The sequence below is a fragment of the Clinocottus analis genome, unplaced genomic scaffold, assembly GCF_023055335.1.
Source record: "Clinocottus analis isolate CAN_PGR_092001 unplaced genomic scaffold, fCliAna1.0.p SCAF_12, whole genome shotgun sequence".
Taxonomy (NCBI): Eukaryota; Metazoa; Chordata; class Actinopteri; order Perciformes; family Cottidae; genus Clinocottus; species Clinocottus analis.
In genome coordinates, this window is record NW_027175843.1 from 10,648,929 (window position 1) to 10,667,330 (window position 18,402).

General features: G+C 38.8%; 2 protein-coding genes across 2 annotated transcripts; both read right to left on the reverse strand.

Moving 5' to 3' along the window:
- Nucleotides 1-426: 426 nt before the first annotated feature.
- On the reverse strand, nt 427-1,826 carry hoxd11a (homeobox D11a). Its single transcript, XM_068572779.1, has 2 exons — nt 1,220-1,826; nt 427-662 (listed from the first exon to the last, which is right to left on the reverse strand). Exons 1-2 carry the CDS (start codon nt 1,821-1,823, stop codon nt 427-429), a joined length of 840 nt encoding a protein of 279 aa, XP_068428880.1. The 5' UTR covers nt 1,824-1,826.
- Nucleotides 1,827-7,276: 5,450 nt separating this feature from the next.
- hoxd12a (homeobox D12a) lies at nt 7,277-8,494 on the reverse strand. The gene is made up of 2 exons (XM_068572914.1): nt 7,933-8,494; nt 7,277-7,515 (listed from the first exon to the last, which is right to left on the reverse strand). Exons 1-2 carry the CDS (start codon nt 8,492-8,494, stop codon nt 7,277-7,279), a joined length of 801 nt encoding a protein of 266 aa, XP_068429015.1.
- Between the last annotated feature and the right edge of the window lie 9,908 nt (nt 8,495-18,402).

The following is an 18,402-nucleotide window of genomic DNA, read 5'->3' on the forward strand; positions in this document are numbered from 1 at the left end:
TAAAAAAGGGACGTTACACAAGGAAGAAGCCTATAAATTTGATATAAATAATATGGAAAGCACAGCTCGCACTTTAGGATATTTGTTGCCAATAACACGAAAATTTATATGAACACAAATAAATAAATGCAGAAATCAAAAAAATATGGAATCTTGTTTGTTCTCCAAATGCTAGATTTATGTAAAAAAGAAAAAAAAGAAACAACGTTTAAACAAGATGAAGGTTCAAATATGTCGAAGGTACCAGTCTTTAAAACACGTGTATAGCTCCTATTGTACTCCTGTGTGTGTGTGTGTGTGTGTGTGTGTGTGTGTGTGTGTGTGTGTGTGTGTGTGTGTGTGTGTGTGTGTGTGTGTGTGTGTCTGTGTGTGTGTGTCTGTGTGTGTGTCTGTGTGCGGGCGCGCGCGTGTAAGTGTGTGTAGGTATCAGAATAAAGGATTCCCAGTGAAATACTGTAGACGGTCGCGGTTCAGCTTTTTCTCTTTCATCCTCCTGTTCTGAAACCAAATCTTCACCTGCCGATCGGACAGGTTTAACATCCGGGACAGCTGAAGCCGCTTCTCTTTGTTAATGTACACGTTGAAGAAAAACTCTCGTTCAAGTTCTCGGATCTGGTATTTAGTGTAAGGACACCTCTTCTTCCTGGATTTGGTGGATGAAGCTGCACAGCAGAAGAGAACGGGAAACACATTGAAGATCAAGTTCTAAAATGTAGACTATAATGCAGTTATACAGGTTGAAGGTCGCATTTATTTATATAATTATTCATTGCACAAAGGCTCCTCTCAGTCAGACAAACACACAATGAGAGAAACAAAAACAGCGGGGTTTCCATTCAAATGAACCGAACTGTTAAGGACAGTATATGCAGGTAATCTGCTTTCCACAACATTTCGTAATACCTGCATAACATAACATATCAAACAAATAAAATAAACTTTAATAAATAGATGTTCTTGTTCGTGTCAATACAAATCACTTTCAGCCACACTTGTTATCAGACACAGGGCAGCCTTTAAAGTAGGGTTTACTTAACGGTTTCCCATTGTAAATACCTTTACAACCGTAAACTAAATCTTATAGGGATATAAAAGCGTTTGCATGCATATAAAGAGTCACATAACCCTGGACGGTCTCGGTGGGTGACACACTGCAGTTCAGACACTCTATTGTGTAACTTGCACATCTTACGTGCAAGACAAAGAGGAAAACACTCACTCTGGTTGTTGTTCTTGTCGCCGCAGTTGGAGGATGAGTCCTCGTCGGCGCTCGCGCTCGGGTCAGCTTTGTCCTGCTCCAGTTTGGTTAAAGCCTGATTGTTACTCGCAGCATCTGTGGGAGCAGCAGAGTCTGTCTTTTGTTTGGGGAGTTCCGCGTTGGGCTTTTCTGAGTTAGGATTGTCTAAGAACTGGTCGAAGACTTGGGGGAGAACTCCATTCCGGCCGGCACCGTTGAAGAAATTGCACGGCGAGCTCGTGCCACCGTGGTGGCCGTACAAAGACTCGTTTTTGAAAATCACATCCGCCCTGCTGCCGGAGGACTGGATCAAGTCCCGATGCATTATCTCGTCCGTTGAGTAGTAAGACGCGTAATTGCCCCTGTAGTGCCATTTGCTGGGATGGTCCAGTCCATAATCCCTGAACGCGACTTCTCGAACAGGTTGGACTTGGGCTATGTTGGGAGAATAGGGGAAATTAATCTGACACGAAGTAGTCTGCGGTAAAAAGGAGGAGACTGATGTAAAATCTGGCGTCGAAACGTAATAAGTACAGCTCGGTAAATACATATTTGACGCACAGCTGCGATCATCGTATTCCGTCATATCTCTTCTTCCCCGTTTCCTCTTTGCAACAGAGGAGAGGAATTGGCAGCTTGGCTGTGTTAAACTTTGTCCATCTATAGCACCACAGGCGCGTGGAAAGACCCCGCCAGGGAGAAGAAATCGGAAACGTAGGCAGACCTGCAATACATCTTGATCGATTCTTGAGGTAATTGTGTCATGTGATCCAGCTAAGGAATTACCATACATCAATATCAGTCATTAAAAACTGACCGGAGAAACTCATGTGAGCGCATGCAAGAGCGTCTATTGGCTGCCTGGCTGCGGAGGCAACTCCTCTCCAGCCTTCTTGCCCTATAGCTCTAGGAAAAATTAATTTGTGAACCACCGCTGGAATATTTAATTGAAAGCTTTACAACTCCATCGTCATTGTATAATAGCATGTAATAATAGTCGCACGTGCTCAAATATGCGCACTTTGGAGTACACGACGTGTGTTTCTAGCAACAGTTAGGTTAAAAACGTTGAAGTTGAGTTCCCGCATTTCAAAGCAGAGCTGCAGGAAAATGGCACCAAGGACACCGTGCACGCGCTGCACTGTCAGACCAGAAGCCTTTGTGATTCACAAGCGACTCATTAAGTCACGTTTTATGCAAATACATTTGAGGGTTCATTGCGTGTAATCACTGCGCACCACGATGGTTGGAGGACATTTAAATACACTACAGGGAAATATTTGCAGTCATTGTTAGATGCAATTGTCTTGGCCTGCAGTATGGTGCAAGCAGCACCACAAGAGAAATAACGAGACCACAAATTGACTGTTTTACACATTCTTGTATACATTCCACTCCGAAGCACGCAAATAAACACGTGTGACTCAACTTGGAACTATTAGAACGGTAAAACCGTATGTATATATATATATATATATATATATATATATATATATATATATATATATATATATATATATATATATATATATATATATATATTCATGTGGAGCAGTGGATTATAAAAAAACTGTATGTGTATATGCTGCTTTCTTTTTCATTTCTTACAGCTTCATAAAACAATGATGAACGAGTGAGAAAAGCGCCTGAACGTCCCACAATGCTTCTGCAAAATGCAGAAAAGCCACAAAAACACAAGTTAAGTCCATCGCGAGCATGAATCGCTGCACATTCAGCATGGCCAAGTCCAAAACAACTGGCTTTGACCGTTTGTGGTCTAGGTGATGTCCACCAAGCATTCAGCAACAAGCCTCTGCACCCAAATCCTTTTATTGCACTAAGGCAGCCATGTCTGCAGAGTTTAGGCCCCTCTTCTCGGAGAACCACGGAGTTAAAACACTGGAGAACGGACACGCGTCTTCCAGCCGACATTAATATTTGGGGGTTTTGCATTTGTGAGTATGATTTTATTTCCACACAAGAAAATAGAAAAGAGGAGAAAAATATAAAAAACAGTCAAGTACTTCATAGTTTTTCCAGGTCCAAATGCTGAACCTAGAACACTTAGCATCATGCAAATGGTACAGATAGACACGCAGCTAGTTAAATGCCAGTATTGTAGTCAGAGGACAATTAGAGTGTTCAGTAACTAAAGCCTGAAGGTCACGCGCAATGTGGAAATGGCTCTAAGGCGACTGGGTTTATTGTTATTGGGGTAAAATCAGCCCTGTGGTCCGGTGCTCTGGTTTGCAACCTTTTACCACACTTCACGTTGAAACCCCTCAGGCAGTTAACGCCATGCAAGCCAAACCAAGTTCGTGTTTATTTATTTAAAAAAAATAGGGGGGAAAATGTAACAGTTCTCAAACTAATTAATCCAGAGGTTCAAGTTTGAATACGGCGAAAATACATCTTTAGACATCGCCAACAACTAACAGTACTGTAGGGAAATGTTAAAGCATGTAAAGCAAATATTATAGTTTTCAAACAACCTGTTGCTTGTCACGTGTGCTACGTTTCGGTCATATTGTGGCTCTTATTGTCTCCAATTATCTGTTTGCTGTAAAGCATTTTGAAACGTGATATCATGAGAATTGTTATTATTCAACGACCTGTTTGCACTTTTGGAATAATATATTGTGTGATTTTCTTTGCCTGCATTATGCGCTCAGGAAAACAATGTATTACTTACATCAATATTTTCACATTTCCATAGTCCACACTCCATGAATTAAATTTAAAAGTTCTCGGAGGCCAAACTAGTCAACTTAAATTGTCTACTATGTTACCACACATGGCCATGTTTAGTTTCACTAAACTAACTAACTAGTCAAAAAACGCATTATACTCACATGTTCATCTCAGTGTTTTCACATTTCCATATAGTCCACAGTCATTAAGTTACATTTAAAAATCATCAATGGACAATCTTGAATTCTTCATAAATTGTCCACTACAATGTAAATATTAATGTAAAAATGTCCATGTTTAGTTTAACTGAGAATTCGCTATTTGCTCATTGTGTTAGCAATGCACAGCCACTAACTAACTAACTAACTAACTTACTAACTAACTAACTTGACCTTAACTTTGTTTGGACGCCCCCTCTATCTGCAGTTGCTGTGTGACGTCGTCTGCAGCATTTGGCTGTAAAGCAATAAAGCGACCAATGCTGCAGAAAAACGTTGCGTATCAGACTTATAGCAAACAATTTGTAGCCGTTCAATATAGTCTGAGCGACAAAAAGGAATAGATAAAACATGCGTGGGAACGATTTAAAGCTGAGAAAAATAAAGAGAAAATCTCGAGTTGGTTCAAGAGGCCCACCTCGTCTGAATGCAAATTGTGTGCAAAATAATCTCGGTATTATCGCAAGATTACGCCAATAAAAGAATAGCAATGACACACTCAGCCACAACAGCTCACGAACATAAAAAAACAAAAGAACCATCTTTTCCTGTTTCATTACACATGAAGGTTTTAAATGTTACTCTTAGTTTCATTAGCCTTTGATATGACTGCAGTGGTTAATTATTGTTGCAGTGATACAGTAATGGTGACGTGCTAATGCAACGGGAGGGTCCATTAGATTAACTCATGTAATGGTGTATGCTGGCTATGCTGCTGGTTGGGCTTTGATCGATGCCTTTAAACCAGTCTGACCACCTGTAACCCGAAGGCTTCAAGGTGGTCATAATGTGAAAAGTACACTTAGGTTTTTAGGTTAATCACAATGACCCAGCTTGATTTGCACATTTCACACACACACACACACACACACACACACACACACACACACACACACACACACACACACACACACACACACACACACACACGCACGCACGCACGCACGCACCAACAATACGTACGGAAAATACAAACCTGTTTTTGGTGCGTAAAGTGCAAATAAATTAATGCTAATGCATATTTAAATTATTCAATTTGGTCATATCCAGGTAACCTCCCGTCATATGGAGATGTGTATGTGCACGCGCAGGTATGTATCTGTGTTGTGTGCGTGTGTGTGTGTGTGTGTGTGTGTGTGTGTGTGTGTGTGTGTGTGTGTGTGTGTGTGTGTGTGTGTGTGCGTGTGTGTGTGTTTGTCTTTTTGTTCATTTCATTTACAAAGGGACAATGACCAATATAAATAAGCACCATGCGAATAATGCACTACATTTAGCTATGCAGGCTAAAGCATTAGTGTAAGAGTTGAAATGCTAACCAAAACACACACACGCACACACACACACACACACACACACACACACACACACACACACACACACACACACACACACACACGAAAAAAGATGACTATTATTGAAGAAAATGCACATATTATATTCGTAAAGAAATAGCATTTGTGATTATTTTATACGGAATTTACAATTAACGCGATGTATGATTCAGAAATAATAATTGTAAAGCAGTCGGGGGTTTTGTTCTGCTGGGCTGAAAATAGTGTATTTATATTATATAACCCCTCAAGCTGCTTGAGAGGAGTACATGTATAAACTGCAGGGAAAGCTGAATGAAGACTAGAAATGCAATGTAAAGTGAATGGAGGATTGTTTTAAGAAAACATCTTAATATAATAAGCGTCTCTGTACAGCCGAAATGAAAGAAATACGTTTCTTCGCGCAAACATCCTCGATGCGTGTGGAGTATTCCGTATAAATAAGTGGTAACAGAAGAACAGAACACGCTGTCTTTCCATCACAGGCAGCCAAAAACACAAGGTCTCCAAAGTAAATCCTCTCCATTGCCATTTTTAAGTTCAATATGTTGCAGACTATTACTACATTTTTCACTTTCAGATTACAGGTACATATAAGGATCAATATGTTCTGAATGAACGTGATTACGGAGGTTCAATACACTAGGTCATTCAATTTAAATTGCAAACCAAGTCAACGGGAACACATAAAAGAAACCCAACAGTAACATAATGATTCACAAGATGCACAATAACTCGACTTCCGGTCATTTCAAAATGATCTTTATTTACAAATGTAGGTATGTCTGCATGTTGCGTCCATTTTACAAAACATATGTCTGTGCGTAAAAAATATGGCTGGTCTAATGTGTGTTCTTACAAATAATGAGTTTTATTTGACCATTCATACAATCCGAAAGAATGCTTCATAAATTATGTATTCAAAAAGACAAGAGCAAAGCAAAAGTAATTCCGCTTTAACTGATCTGTAATTGTGCAGGAGCCGTTTGGATAGCAACACAACACCAGGTCTGACAACAACAATTCAAGATTATATTAATACAGGTATATAGCCGTTTAAATCAACACCATCAACATGTTTCATATCAACAAATACGTAAATATTTTTTTGCACTGGGAGTAAACACCGTTTTGCGCTAAATTATTTTTACTTTGAATGTGGACGCGGCCATATAGAACAAAAACAATGATACTTTTCTCATTTAATCAGATTTACAATTAGTTGGATGGGAACTCAGGCATTTAATTTAATAAAACAATTATGAAATAACCATGCAATCACAATATATCTCGTAATCCTGACTTGTTAATCTTTTATCTGTCCGTAAACATGAACTTGACCGTTTGCATCCACATTAGGCCCCCACCACCACACCAACGGGCCACCATACAAAATACACAAACACAGACCAATATACTTGTTTAAATATGTAAACGGGTTGGTTTTGATATAATTTTGAGCTCGGTAAGAAACAATTTAAAGGTGAATCATGATCCGCCGCTTCAAGCCAACCAGGAGCCAAATGGGGCCTCTCCTGCGCATTTGGTGAATCTCAATATCTAAACGACCAATTGAATAGAATCAAGGATCTCTTTTAGTCTGCACTGTGCTTTCATTGTTAATATCACTTATCTTGGGACTATACAATTGCAGCATCTGATGTGACAGAATATCTTTTTTTAATTTTTACATATCTATACATACAAGTCCATGCCACAAACCGAAAGGTGTGCACATGATGTGCTGCAACCTCCATAGTACAACACATATTCCGAGTCATGATCAAGTCCAAAGGTCATCAGTACGCAGAGAAAGCATGCTCGCGCATCATCAGTCGTTTCTTCTTCATCCTCCGGTTCTGAAACCATATTTTCACTTGTTGGTCGCTCAGGTCCAGTCTTTCTGACAACTCTTTCCGTTTCTGTCTGTTGATGAATTCATTCATCATAAACTCATTCTCAAGTTCAGCCAGCTGTAGCTTCGTGTAAGGTTTTCTCTTCTTCCTGGTTTTCACTTGTGACGAGCACCATGGGGCAGCTGCAGGGAGCAGAGGTAGAAACAAGTTTTATACTTTAAATTAACACCAACCTCAGTAGCAAGAATATAGACTGAGGGGAATTAACTGCTCCCAATGGCACTATTGCTCATATCTTACGAAAAAATAACTAAAACATGTAATGTTAACACATTAAATATTAGAGGGCTCGCCTATATGGCTAAAACCAAGAATATTAAAATAGTAAGCAGACAGCAGGAGATATACACTGACCATTACACTATATAATCGAGCACCAGCTAACTCCCTTAAAACAATACGCTATTCGCCAGGTGAATGTTCTTCATGATGTGACTTATCACAAGACACAATCACCAGAATATAAGACAACAACTTGAAGCACAAATCTTAGTTCCTACTGTGTGAATGCAATATAAATATACATCCGGATACTTAACCTTCTGCGAAAGACGTCCTGGAGCATGTGTGACTAGATGATGGGTGAATGGAGTTCGGCTCCTGTTTGCTGTCGTTCACATTCAGGGGATCCACTGAATCCGGATCGAGCTGGGCCGCGGAGCCGTGAGAGCGGCTGTCCAGGTCCGAGTAGCCGCGGTCACTGGCGGCCCCGTGCTCCCCGGCGTAGACCTCATCCCGCCTGGCAGACTCCTCCGTCTTGTGGTTTGAGACCTGGAAGCATCGGGCCGACTCCTCCAGATGCGCCTTGGCGTGGCCGCTGGAAGAGTTCGTATTTATAGACACCGAGTTGGACAGAAACGGCGGACAGTAGCCTCCAAAGGCGCGACCCTGAGGTGGTACTGTTGGTCCAGACGTGCATGCACTTGAGGAAGTCCAAGGGAGCGTGCACACATCTCTCCTATTGTAAGGGATCTGGTGCAGCCCGGGTATGTGGGCTCCATTACCCCGCAAGTTGGAGAAATACAGCGACTCAGGGGAAGTAAAATTCAACAGAGAACCAACATAGCCGGGATTTAAAGGATTCCGCTCACACATTTCCATGGAGCTTTCCTCAGACGCTTCTCACAAGGCTCTTAGCAACTCCTGAAGAATAAAGGGTAGGTAATTGTTGATTTGTTAATACAACGTCACGTGATATGCAAAGTATGTTGTTCCGCCCCACCCTTGCTCCAAGAGCTGCAAAGCAAAAATACTCCATGAGATATATTTTGGTATTGAGTGGGTGGGGGATGAAGTTCGATCGGAATCTTATAGTCGAGAATATCATCGGAATGTTTGGCTTATAACACAAAGTGCCAGCGGCTCGTGTTTCTGAAGCACATGCGCAGAATCTCTTTTGGTATCATTGTGCTGAGATTGAGAATAGCAAGGTGACAGTGTGGACTGACCCATGTGGTACACGGGGAAATAAAGGAGACCCGAGAACATGCAGAACCCCATTAAATACCTCGAGTGCAATATTATTGTAATTATACTGAATATCTATTAGGATGAAAGCTAATATTTCAAGTGTGCTCTTGTATTGACAGAAAACAGTCCATGAAAACACAGCACAGACGGAAAAATATTCACAAGAACAAGCAGTAAACGTCCCTTTTCCCCGCATGCAATCTCAACAAGCCATTGTATTGCGTTATATACATTTTAGCCTTGGAAGTGATGCTTTTCTTGTGGTCACTCCCTTGTAAACAATGCCACATTCATTCGTGCTGGTGTGCTGTTACATGGCCTGAAACCAACGTGTGAAACATCAGGATATATCTATATTCTCATTGAGAAAAATCACACCGGCCTTTACAGAAACTCGAAGTATTGTAAAACATGTGTCCGCGTTTCCCATCAGATGTTTCTACAGGCTAGTGTGCTCTATTTGCAAGACCACACCTAAACTAAACTGCATAGGCTTCTTGAGCAGTTTCGATTGACAGTGAGTCTTTAAATGAAATGTTAATTGTTTCCTTCCTTGAGTGAGAAAAATGACCATTACAACCGTCATCTCCGTGAAAATGCTTCTGCGTGCCCCCCTGAACAATTACAAGCTCTATTCAACATTGGAAAATAAGCATCGCGATCATATTATCCTTTTGCAAAAATGATTGTTCAGAATTAAAACAGATATTTAAATTGTTAATGTAAAATATTGAGTAAATGTTGTATTCCAAGTCCAAGTGCATTTCACTCGCAGTACTTGGTGTACTATTAGATATTGTCCGTGCTGCTCGAAAGAAAAATATCCACACTCTCATCCTGGGATGTAACGTGTATCACGGCAACTGTACTTGTTTGATTTATAATCACTTGTATTCTCTCCTCTCTTCCTCTTCATTTTTACATTAGAGGATAACCTGTGTGTGTGTGTGTGTGTGTGTGTGTGTGTGTGTGTGTGTGTGTGTGTGTGTGTGTGTGTGTGTGTGTGTGTGTGTGTGTGTGTGTGTGTGTGTGTGTATTGGGGGTAGGGAGTTCAAAAATACACTGACGTTGAAGACTTGCAGCAGTTGTTTTTTCATTACAAAGGATCACTGGGGAAAAGCGCGCCTGGGTGATTGTTTTGATCACAAGTTACTTCAGAGACAATCAACTAATTATATTACAAACATGCATCTTTAAATTGGATTCTTAATAACTGCACCGTGTCTGGTCAAACCGGCTAATTATAGCTGTTTGCATATAGAGTTAATCGTTCCAAATACATTTCATTGAGATTTCAAATATAATAAAAGCAGGCAAGTTTCTCAAAATGACTTATTGTTGGAGTAGTGGCGGCTGTAATCCAATAGGTGGCAGTACACGTTCGTATTTGGCCTTCATCCTGCGATGCTGCCTTTGCTCTTTACATTGTTTGACAGTTGCTTAATTCTGCAAATAAACGTCAGCACTGTCAGTCATCGCTGGAGTTATGCATATGTTTTGCTCGTCTGCGGGACCATGAATATAGTGTGTGCCTTTATTAACATCAGAAGTCAAGGCAGGAAAAGTGCAAACATAAACGTGCATTTGTCGCAAATCTTTGTTTCTATCAGTTTGTTGTAAATGTATGTTCCTTTAATGTTTTATTCAAGTAGAAAATATCAGCTGGCAAAATATGTCGAATAGCGACACTTATGCATGAAATAACGACTTAAAATTGTAATGTCCAAACATACACAGTGCAGCAAAAGGTATTAAGAAATATATTGATATTACAAAACTGACTGCAATATCTCTAGAGTGAAGGCTTGTGTTATTTTCAAAGGCCTTTTAGATGGTTGTTAATTTTGTCCATCACATTTCAAGCTATATTCAAAAGTTGAAAGTGTGTTTTTCAACATCAGGCCTAAATCTCGCTTCATGTAAAATATGCCTCGCATATGCCCCCATGAAGGAAAAAACACTGAGTTCGAATTAAGTTAAAAGCAAATTGCATTTATTACATATGAAAACGTGTAAACAAACTAATCCCAACCCAATAGTTGCATCTGTAACGTGTTGATAAACCTTCTGCTGGCACATTTTCACTTTAATCGTTTTGTGTTGCGACAAATTTCGCCCAAAACGTGGTGGTATATCACAAACTGCGTCAAATTGTCTCTTCAAAACTTTCATAATTCATAAGTTAGTATTTGAGACATTCGGGCATGACGTTTTGCTCTAGTGAAGTTAGGCCAATAGTCAGACAAAGGAAGATGGGCTCCCACAATTATAAAATTAAGAGAAGCTTTCAGTGTTTGGTTTGCTGTCTTTTACTGCTCTTCGTCCTTCATGTTTAGTGTCAGGAGCCATATTGAGGACTCAGTGTGGCTGATTTCCAGTCCCTTGGAGGAAGCAGTCCGCCGTCTATTGTCCTTGGTAATAAACTTGCGGCTTCCCTCGTTCAAGTTCTTTGGGCTGAGCAATGTTACCTTGAATCTTCCTTGTGTTGAAATATGAGTCAAGAGACATTCCATTCAATGTACTCGCCAGGGAACAGCACACGAACAGGTTACAAAAAGAACAAAAGTTTTCTAATTATTTTTATTTTACGTCCATCTGACAGAAGCTACAGGCTTCAGGGGGGTTTTTGCAGAGCAAGTTCACACGTGTAATGTTTTCATTTCTCGACTATTAAGCAGTTATTTGAAATGTCGAAACGGAAAAAGAAGTGGTTGAAGATAAAGCGACAAACAAATGGTGTTAAAATAAACTAAATCTTTTCAAATTAAAATACACACTTGATGGTTAGATGTTGGAGAAATGTGAACGTGCAGGCATATTAATACAAATCCACGATTGGAAGTTTCAAACGGGCCAAATGAGTTTGGTCAGCTTTCAAAGTAAATATCCGAAATGAAATTTGGGACACACTAAAATTAATAACCTCTGATGTACTCGATGGAAAATGTCGGTAAAATAGCCCAAATGTAGAAAAAAAGAAAATTAACGTCACACATGTTGTCATTATCAATAAGGCAATGTGTTAACAATAACAACTATCACTGCAACAATGTGATAGAAAGGGTTCTGATGCCAATAAAATAATACACTATTCGTGAGCAAATCAGTTTGTATCGAATAATTAGTAACTTGTGTACTAGCCTGTAATAGACAATATGTTTACTTTAATAGTAATATATGTTACAAGGAACACTTCAAAACGTCCTGCTGCTGAATGACAGGCAGCCATAATGTGCATATTCCGTTTTGATCATCTGCAGATATTTTGACTGAAAGTTCAATCTACTCATATTATTTCATTGCTCGTATTGCTCGTATACTCGTATTTCATTGCTGATAATGTAATATTATACTCAGTAGAAGTGATTTGACAATAATTCGTGCTCAGCTAACAGCTAGTGTCATCATCAGAGTTTTTACTCTGTTAGTTTCATAAAGATAAAACTGAGAAAGAAGGGAACTGACCAAAGGTATGTTATAGATAAAGAGAAACATGAATGTTCATTTCAACAAAGATTAAGACCTTTTTTCTTGGAAAATTCCTCTGACTTTTTAGGCTTCTCTATAATAATGCGTTTATATGGATTCTTGCCAGAATAATTATATTCAATCTTTGAGCTGCTTCTGATTTGACTCAACAATGTGAAGCGGTCGGCACACACATTTATTCCATCGATCACGATGCTGGCACAATAAACAAAGGTATTGTATGCCTTCCTGGTATTTTCACACGTTTAGGTCCTAATGTTTAAGGCTGAATGGGGTGTGTAGAGGTTATGGCAGCACTTTGGTCCTTCTGGTATTTGGTTTATTTGCATTCACAACAAATCGCCTCAAGATGGCGCTCTCACTTAAGGAAAGAACTCTGCAGCGACTGCACATGTGCAAACACTTTGAGCTTAAAGCGACAGATTCATTTAGCATCGGGAAGTAACTGATGCTTCCTCTTTTACTCAAGCTCTGCATTATTTGGGTTGTTTCTTTTCACTGGACTTCCTCTTATCAGAACAGGGTTCTCAACAAATATATATTTCGGAATTGGAAGTAAAATATGTAAGATCTAATGATGTGCTCTTACTTTAACAAGATGTCCACAAGCAGGGGACACAACACCATCTTTGACATCATTACACTTATACATGTATTATGCATCCTGTAATGAGTGTGAGATCATGGCACAGACCAGTGCCTAATAAGGAAAATTGTGTGCGATGAATGTAAAAAATGTATATTTAACAGTTGCTCATATATTTACATACTGCGTGCATGGAACCACAGATCATTAGATAGACATAAAGCAAAAGGCCTACATGTGTTATTTGACTAATCTGGGATCAAGTTCATGGTGTTGTTTAAGAAGGCAATCTCCACTTTTAACATTTAATGTCCTGTTGACATATACACTAGTGTATTGATTACTGTTTGGACTATATGTATATTAGCAAAAAGACAATGGCCTTTGTTTAAAGTAAAGAGTACTTCAAAAGGAGCACAGTGCCAGCAAACACCACATAGTTACTTCAAAAGTGTTCAGAAAAACAAACAAACAAAGAATGATCAAAAAATGTCAATCTGCTCCTTGTGTCAATGTCTGGCTAACAGGTTAAACTAAGTAAAGAAGCATCACACCTGGATTTCCTGGTAAGGCTTCAAGTCTGCATTTTACTTTGTATGTAAATCCGTTAGGATTATGGCTTCTCTTCATGTGATTTGGAGATCTGATAAGTAAAGGGACTGTTCACTGAGTCCCAGCTCTGTTTTTAAGCAGTGGTTGGCTGTTCTCATCCGGGCACACAGAACATTCAGCCTGCAAAACATGCAATGCTTCTCATTGTTATGACTCTGCCAACCGTTCAAGTTTAAGTTCACCTCAATGTCTGCCCAAGATCACTTCATCATTTTATCCTAGTAGAGATTTGTGTGAAGATGTCCAAATTAGCATATGTTCATCCATGAGGCCAAGTGGAAGCTTCTGCCAAATTTGAAGAAATTCTCTCCAGACGTTCCTGAGATTTCACAATCACGGGCCGGAATGCACTTTTAGGTGCAGGCAAACTTCCTGTGACCCACTTATTAACACACTTTCACAGCTTCATCACATGAACATCTCGTTTAAATCATCAAGTGATAATTAAGAGAGTATTTCAGATCATGCGTCAAGAGTCAGATATGTTAAATATACTCCAGTATGTTTTCCATTCTCGCTGATTTTCTTGTCTGCTGCAGTTTCAATTTAATGATAAATGTGTACTCACATTTACCCCACTGGTTGCACTCTTTAGGGATTTGAAGAGCTTGGGTCAACAGATTAAAATAGCTTTTACACAAAGCAATCATGTAATTTACAAAAATAAAAGCACTGTGACAGATTTCTGAAACTCTACCAGGTTTTAGAAGGTCTTTAATTGATGAATGGAGACAAGTTGTTTCCACATACAAATTCATTCAAAAATTAGCTATATTAAAGAGCTTGTAATGATATGGGGATTAGTAAACATTTTACAATGGCATGGTAAATGATTGGCAGTTACATATTCTTGGGAAAAAAAACAACAATGCAGGTGTGACAATTTTCATGAATGTAAATGATGTGGACTGAATACGCTGCTTCGACAAGCAATGAAAGTGAAGGATTTATATTTTGAGAAAACTGAATATGGATTTTTGTTGACCGGGCGGATATTTACATGATCAAAAACCTGCAGCAGTTGAACATTCTTTTTCATATTTGAGTGGTCTTAAACTCATGAATTTTCACAAATAATGTCATGTCAGCACATGAATTGGTTGTTTTGCTTTCTGCACTACATTTCAAGGGGTCCCAGTCTGAAGGGATGCTTTCCAAGAGGTATAGTTCTACTGCTAGGGGCCTACATTCATCCTGAGAGAGGTAGCTAACCTAAAGATGCAATTCCTCTAATGACCACTAGATGTTGTATCCTAACACTTACTGCATTGAGGTGGCCGAGAAAACTTCTCATTGGAAACACAGCTAAGGTAGTCTCACATCTTTTCATCATAGATAACAGCCATGTCCCATTCAGGAAACAAAAGTGAATATTATAAGTTAATGACGGCGACGCTGTCCATTTGTAATGGTTTTACACCTGCTTATCTGCTGATGTGTTTGAAATATTTCTCATAAGACACTGCACACCCTTGTATTTGATAAACACAGGTGATTTTAACCATTTGGCTGATAAGACTACTCAACTCTCCTGTTGGCTTTGTTGCACCTGTTAAGGTGTGACAACTTCACTCTTAAAGGATTTATGCCACACCCATCATTGCTTGCCCACTTTTCCCCTAAGCAGAGATTAAATCAGCAGAATAACTGAACAGCACCTGGCCCTTAAATTAAAGATGAATGTTGTCAGTCATGCTACTGCTTGTTCCTCCTGTTTGTCCAGATTTGGATTTTAATTCAGATTGTATAATTCATCTACATGTAACTGCTGCAATTCTGCTTTGTTCAAAATGTGGTTACTATTGCTCATTACTGCTTTGCTTCTTCATATTGTTTGCATGGAAACATACACTAAGCAGTTACTGGTACAATAGTGTATCTATTGAGAAAGCTGATTTTGTTGCTGTTCTTGCAACTGCTGCATATTTCTGAACCCGTCCTTTCATTGGGTGAAAAACATTGTGTCAAAAGACTGCAGTTAAAAATCAGCCTGCTGGCTAACAGTCACTTATGTAAATGATTATTAATGTACATTGTCAATATAAATCAATAAACTAAATATATGACCATCCTTTTTTATTTGCACTTCCTTGTGAACCTGTCTGGTGTGTTTCATATTCATTTTTACAAATGTCAGTAAAGAATAATTGCATTTTTCATGAATAGGGAACAGTGTTCATTTTCCATTAGAGTTCATCATTATGAGTGTTTAACACATGACTTTTAAGACAATTAATTGACTTTTGCCTCATGACAGAATTGCAAATGAAAATTTTATTACCACAGAAAAAAATGCAAAATTCCTGAATCTACTTCATTTTAACCTTAATTCTCAGCATTTTGTTGATGTATTATAATGGGTCAACAGTAAGTCAACTGAAGTGAAAATGAAATGCTGGGAAACCCGGTGACCTCTGCACAATTCCATGTTGCCATTCACACGCAAACTTCAGATTCATATCTTTGGACCCAAAATGTCCTTAACATATATGTATAGGCAAGGATCCATTCACAGGGTACAGTGGAAGTGTGAATCTGTCTCTAAAGATGAGCTTAAAAGAAACTCAAAGTCATTTAAGACTTTATGTCCAGGAATATGTAGAGCAGATTTTACATGGGGAAGGGCTCTCTCTCTAAAATGCCATGTATAAATATGTACTCAAAATTGCAATATTGAAAAGAGAATATGTAATGGTTTGAGGAACAATCAAAGCTGGTAAAAAAACAGACAAATAAGCAGATTAGTGCCATTTTGTCTGTTATGGCCTAAAATCTCACTTAAATAAGGTTAAGAGTAAATTGCAAAGATCCATTTCAAGTATCCTCAGAGACATCTGCAATGTAAAAAAAAATCTTAAGGTAAACTCATAATATACAGATTCATCAACGGCACAACATGTATGCAAATGACCTAATTATATGAAATGTAAATTCCCAAAGCTCTTACATTGCAAACACCAGAGTCTTAATTGAGTACAAATCAGTTTTTCATTAAAATATGAAATAAAATAGTGTTCACTAATGAAACGATGTGTACATTTAACTAAATGTAATGTATGAATTGGTCTTATCCTGTAAAACATGATTGTCTTAAAGATTAAAAGTTGATTTTTCACACTAGCAGTTTTTTTAAACATATGACAGCATAATTCAGAAGTTGATATTGAAATTTAAGCTGCTTGGTTCTTATCCTGAGCCTTATATTTCTCGATATGGTGTCATATTCCCAGAGGGCAGACATACTTTGTCCGGAGTTGAATCCCTTCAGATTGCTCACCAAATAAGGTACAAAGTGTGAGGTTAGCAATGTGGCTCTTTGGCTCTTCACAGCTTCCAGCTTCTCAAAAACTATTAATATGATCTATTAATTGCCTTATACATTATAGTATTGCCTGTCAAGGCTCAGCAGAGACACAAGTCAGGGCATCAGGTAAACTCAAAGACTGTATATGGTAAACTAGTCCTCAGTTTCAGTCAACACCTCATACCAATGACTGCAATTCATATTAAAACCTGCAGGAGGCGCCAGAGGACGCGCAGAGGATGATCTGATGCCTTTAGTCATTTCACATCGAGAACTATAGGAGTCCATGCATGGGTGTTATGTCTTTACTCTCCGGTACAGAACAATATGATGCATACATGAGGCAAACTCACAGACTGCAATGCACAGTAGAGTAAATTACTTCAAACATACAAGAGATTGTTTTGAAAACGTGACATATTAAGTATACGCTTTTACATTTTAGTAATTCGTTAAGATTCAACATCAGAGGAAATGGAAATAAACAAAGAAAATGTGAATAATAATCTGTAACGAAATGTAATTTAAACTAACAGTAACTATGTATTGTTCAATTGTTAAAAGAAGAAGATAAAAAAAAAGTCTTTGATTAAGCAAGCTAACATACACAGATACTTCTACATGCATAATATATATATATACAGCGTGTGCTGGTGTCGGTACTAATGCAACCATTATCACCACATCAGAATGTGTCTTTGACGAACTGTGAGAAAAAAAACATGAAAAATATTAAAACTGCAAAATAAATGCAATAAAACAACAGAAAGAAATACTGTTCTTAATCTCTCATCACATACTTTCACGTTAATCATAAGGCACTCCACATTTGGATTGAAGTCGCAGAATATTGTTTAAAAAAACTAAAAGAGAAAAGAATTAATGAGCATGAATAAAAAGAACAACTATTGCAGAGGGGGAGGGTGAAAAGAGAGGAGGGCAAACAATAGAGAATCAAAGCATAATAATATTCCTAAATGAAGAGGGAAATGTTGCACCGCTCATTTTATTAATCAGACTGTCAATTTCACCCAAGAGGCCAAACCCCAGAGCAATCTAAAGCAGACTCAGAGATCAACCCAGGGACAAGCACCTCGCTCCTCACTCCTCTCTTCCTCTCACTTGGATATTATTCGTCTGACCGAAGGCCGCCTCCATCATCAAGTGACAGCCCTCTCCTATTTATTTGCTTATAAACCTGTTACAATAAATGATCATTGGAGCAACGTCAGCCGAGCATTTTAACAACGAACAGCAACCACTTTTGATGAATGACATTTTGCTGCTTGTGAGGAGGATGCACGGCTCGTTTTGAGCAGTCGCTCGTCGATTGCGTTCAGATTCTTTGCATTTTTTTGCGTCTTGCTTATAAAAAGGTTTAGAGGCAGTTATTTAGAGACAGTTGTTGAGTTGCATGCGGATTTAAGCTCCGACACAACTCATTGGTGCTCCAGCCCCCCTGGACAAGTGGTGTGTGGTGTGTGTGTGTGTGTGGTGTGTGTGTGTGTGTGTTTTTTTTTCTTCCTCTCTCTCGTCTTGCACGGCTTA

Coding starts and splice junctions, on each gene's coding strand:
- hoxd11a (XM_068572779.1), bottom strand. CDS start 1,823: ATGACGGAATACGATGATCGCAGCTGTGCGTCAAATATGTATTTACCG. Junction 663..1,219: donor CGACAAGAACAACAACCAGA/GTGAGTGTTTTC, acceptor TCTGCTGTGCAG/CTTCATCCACCAAATCCAGG.
- hoxd12a (XM_068572914.1), bottom strand. CDS start 8,494: ATGGAAATGTGTGAGCGGAATCCTTTAAATCCCGGCTATGTTGGTTCT. Junction 7,516..7,932: donor CAGGACGTCTTTCGCAGAAG/GTTAAGTATCCG, acceptor TGCTCCCTGCAG/CTGCCCCATGGTGCTCGTCA.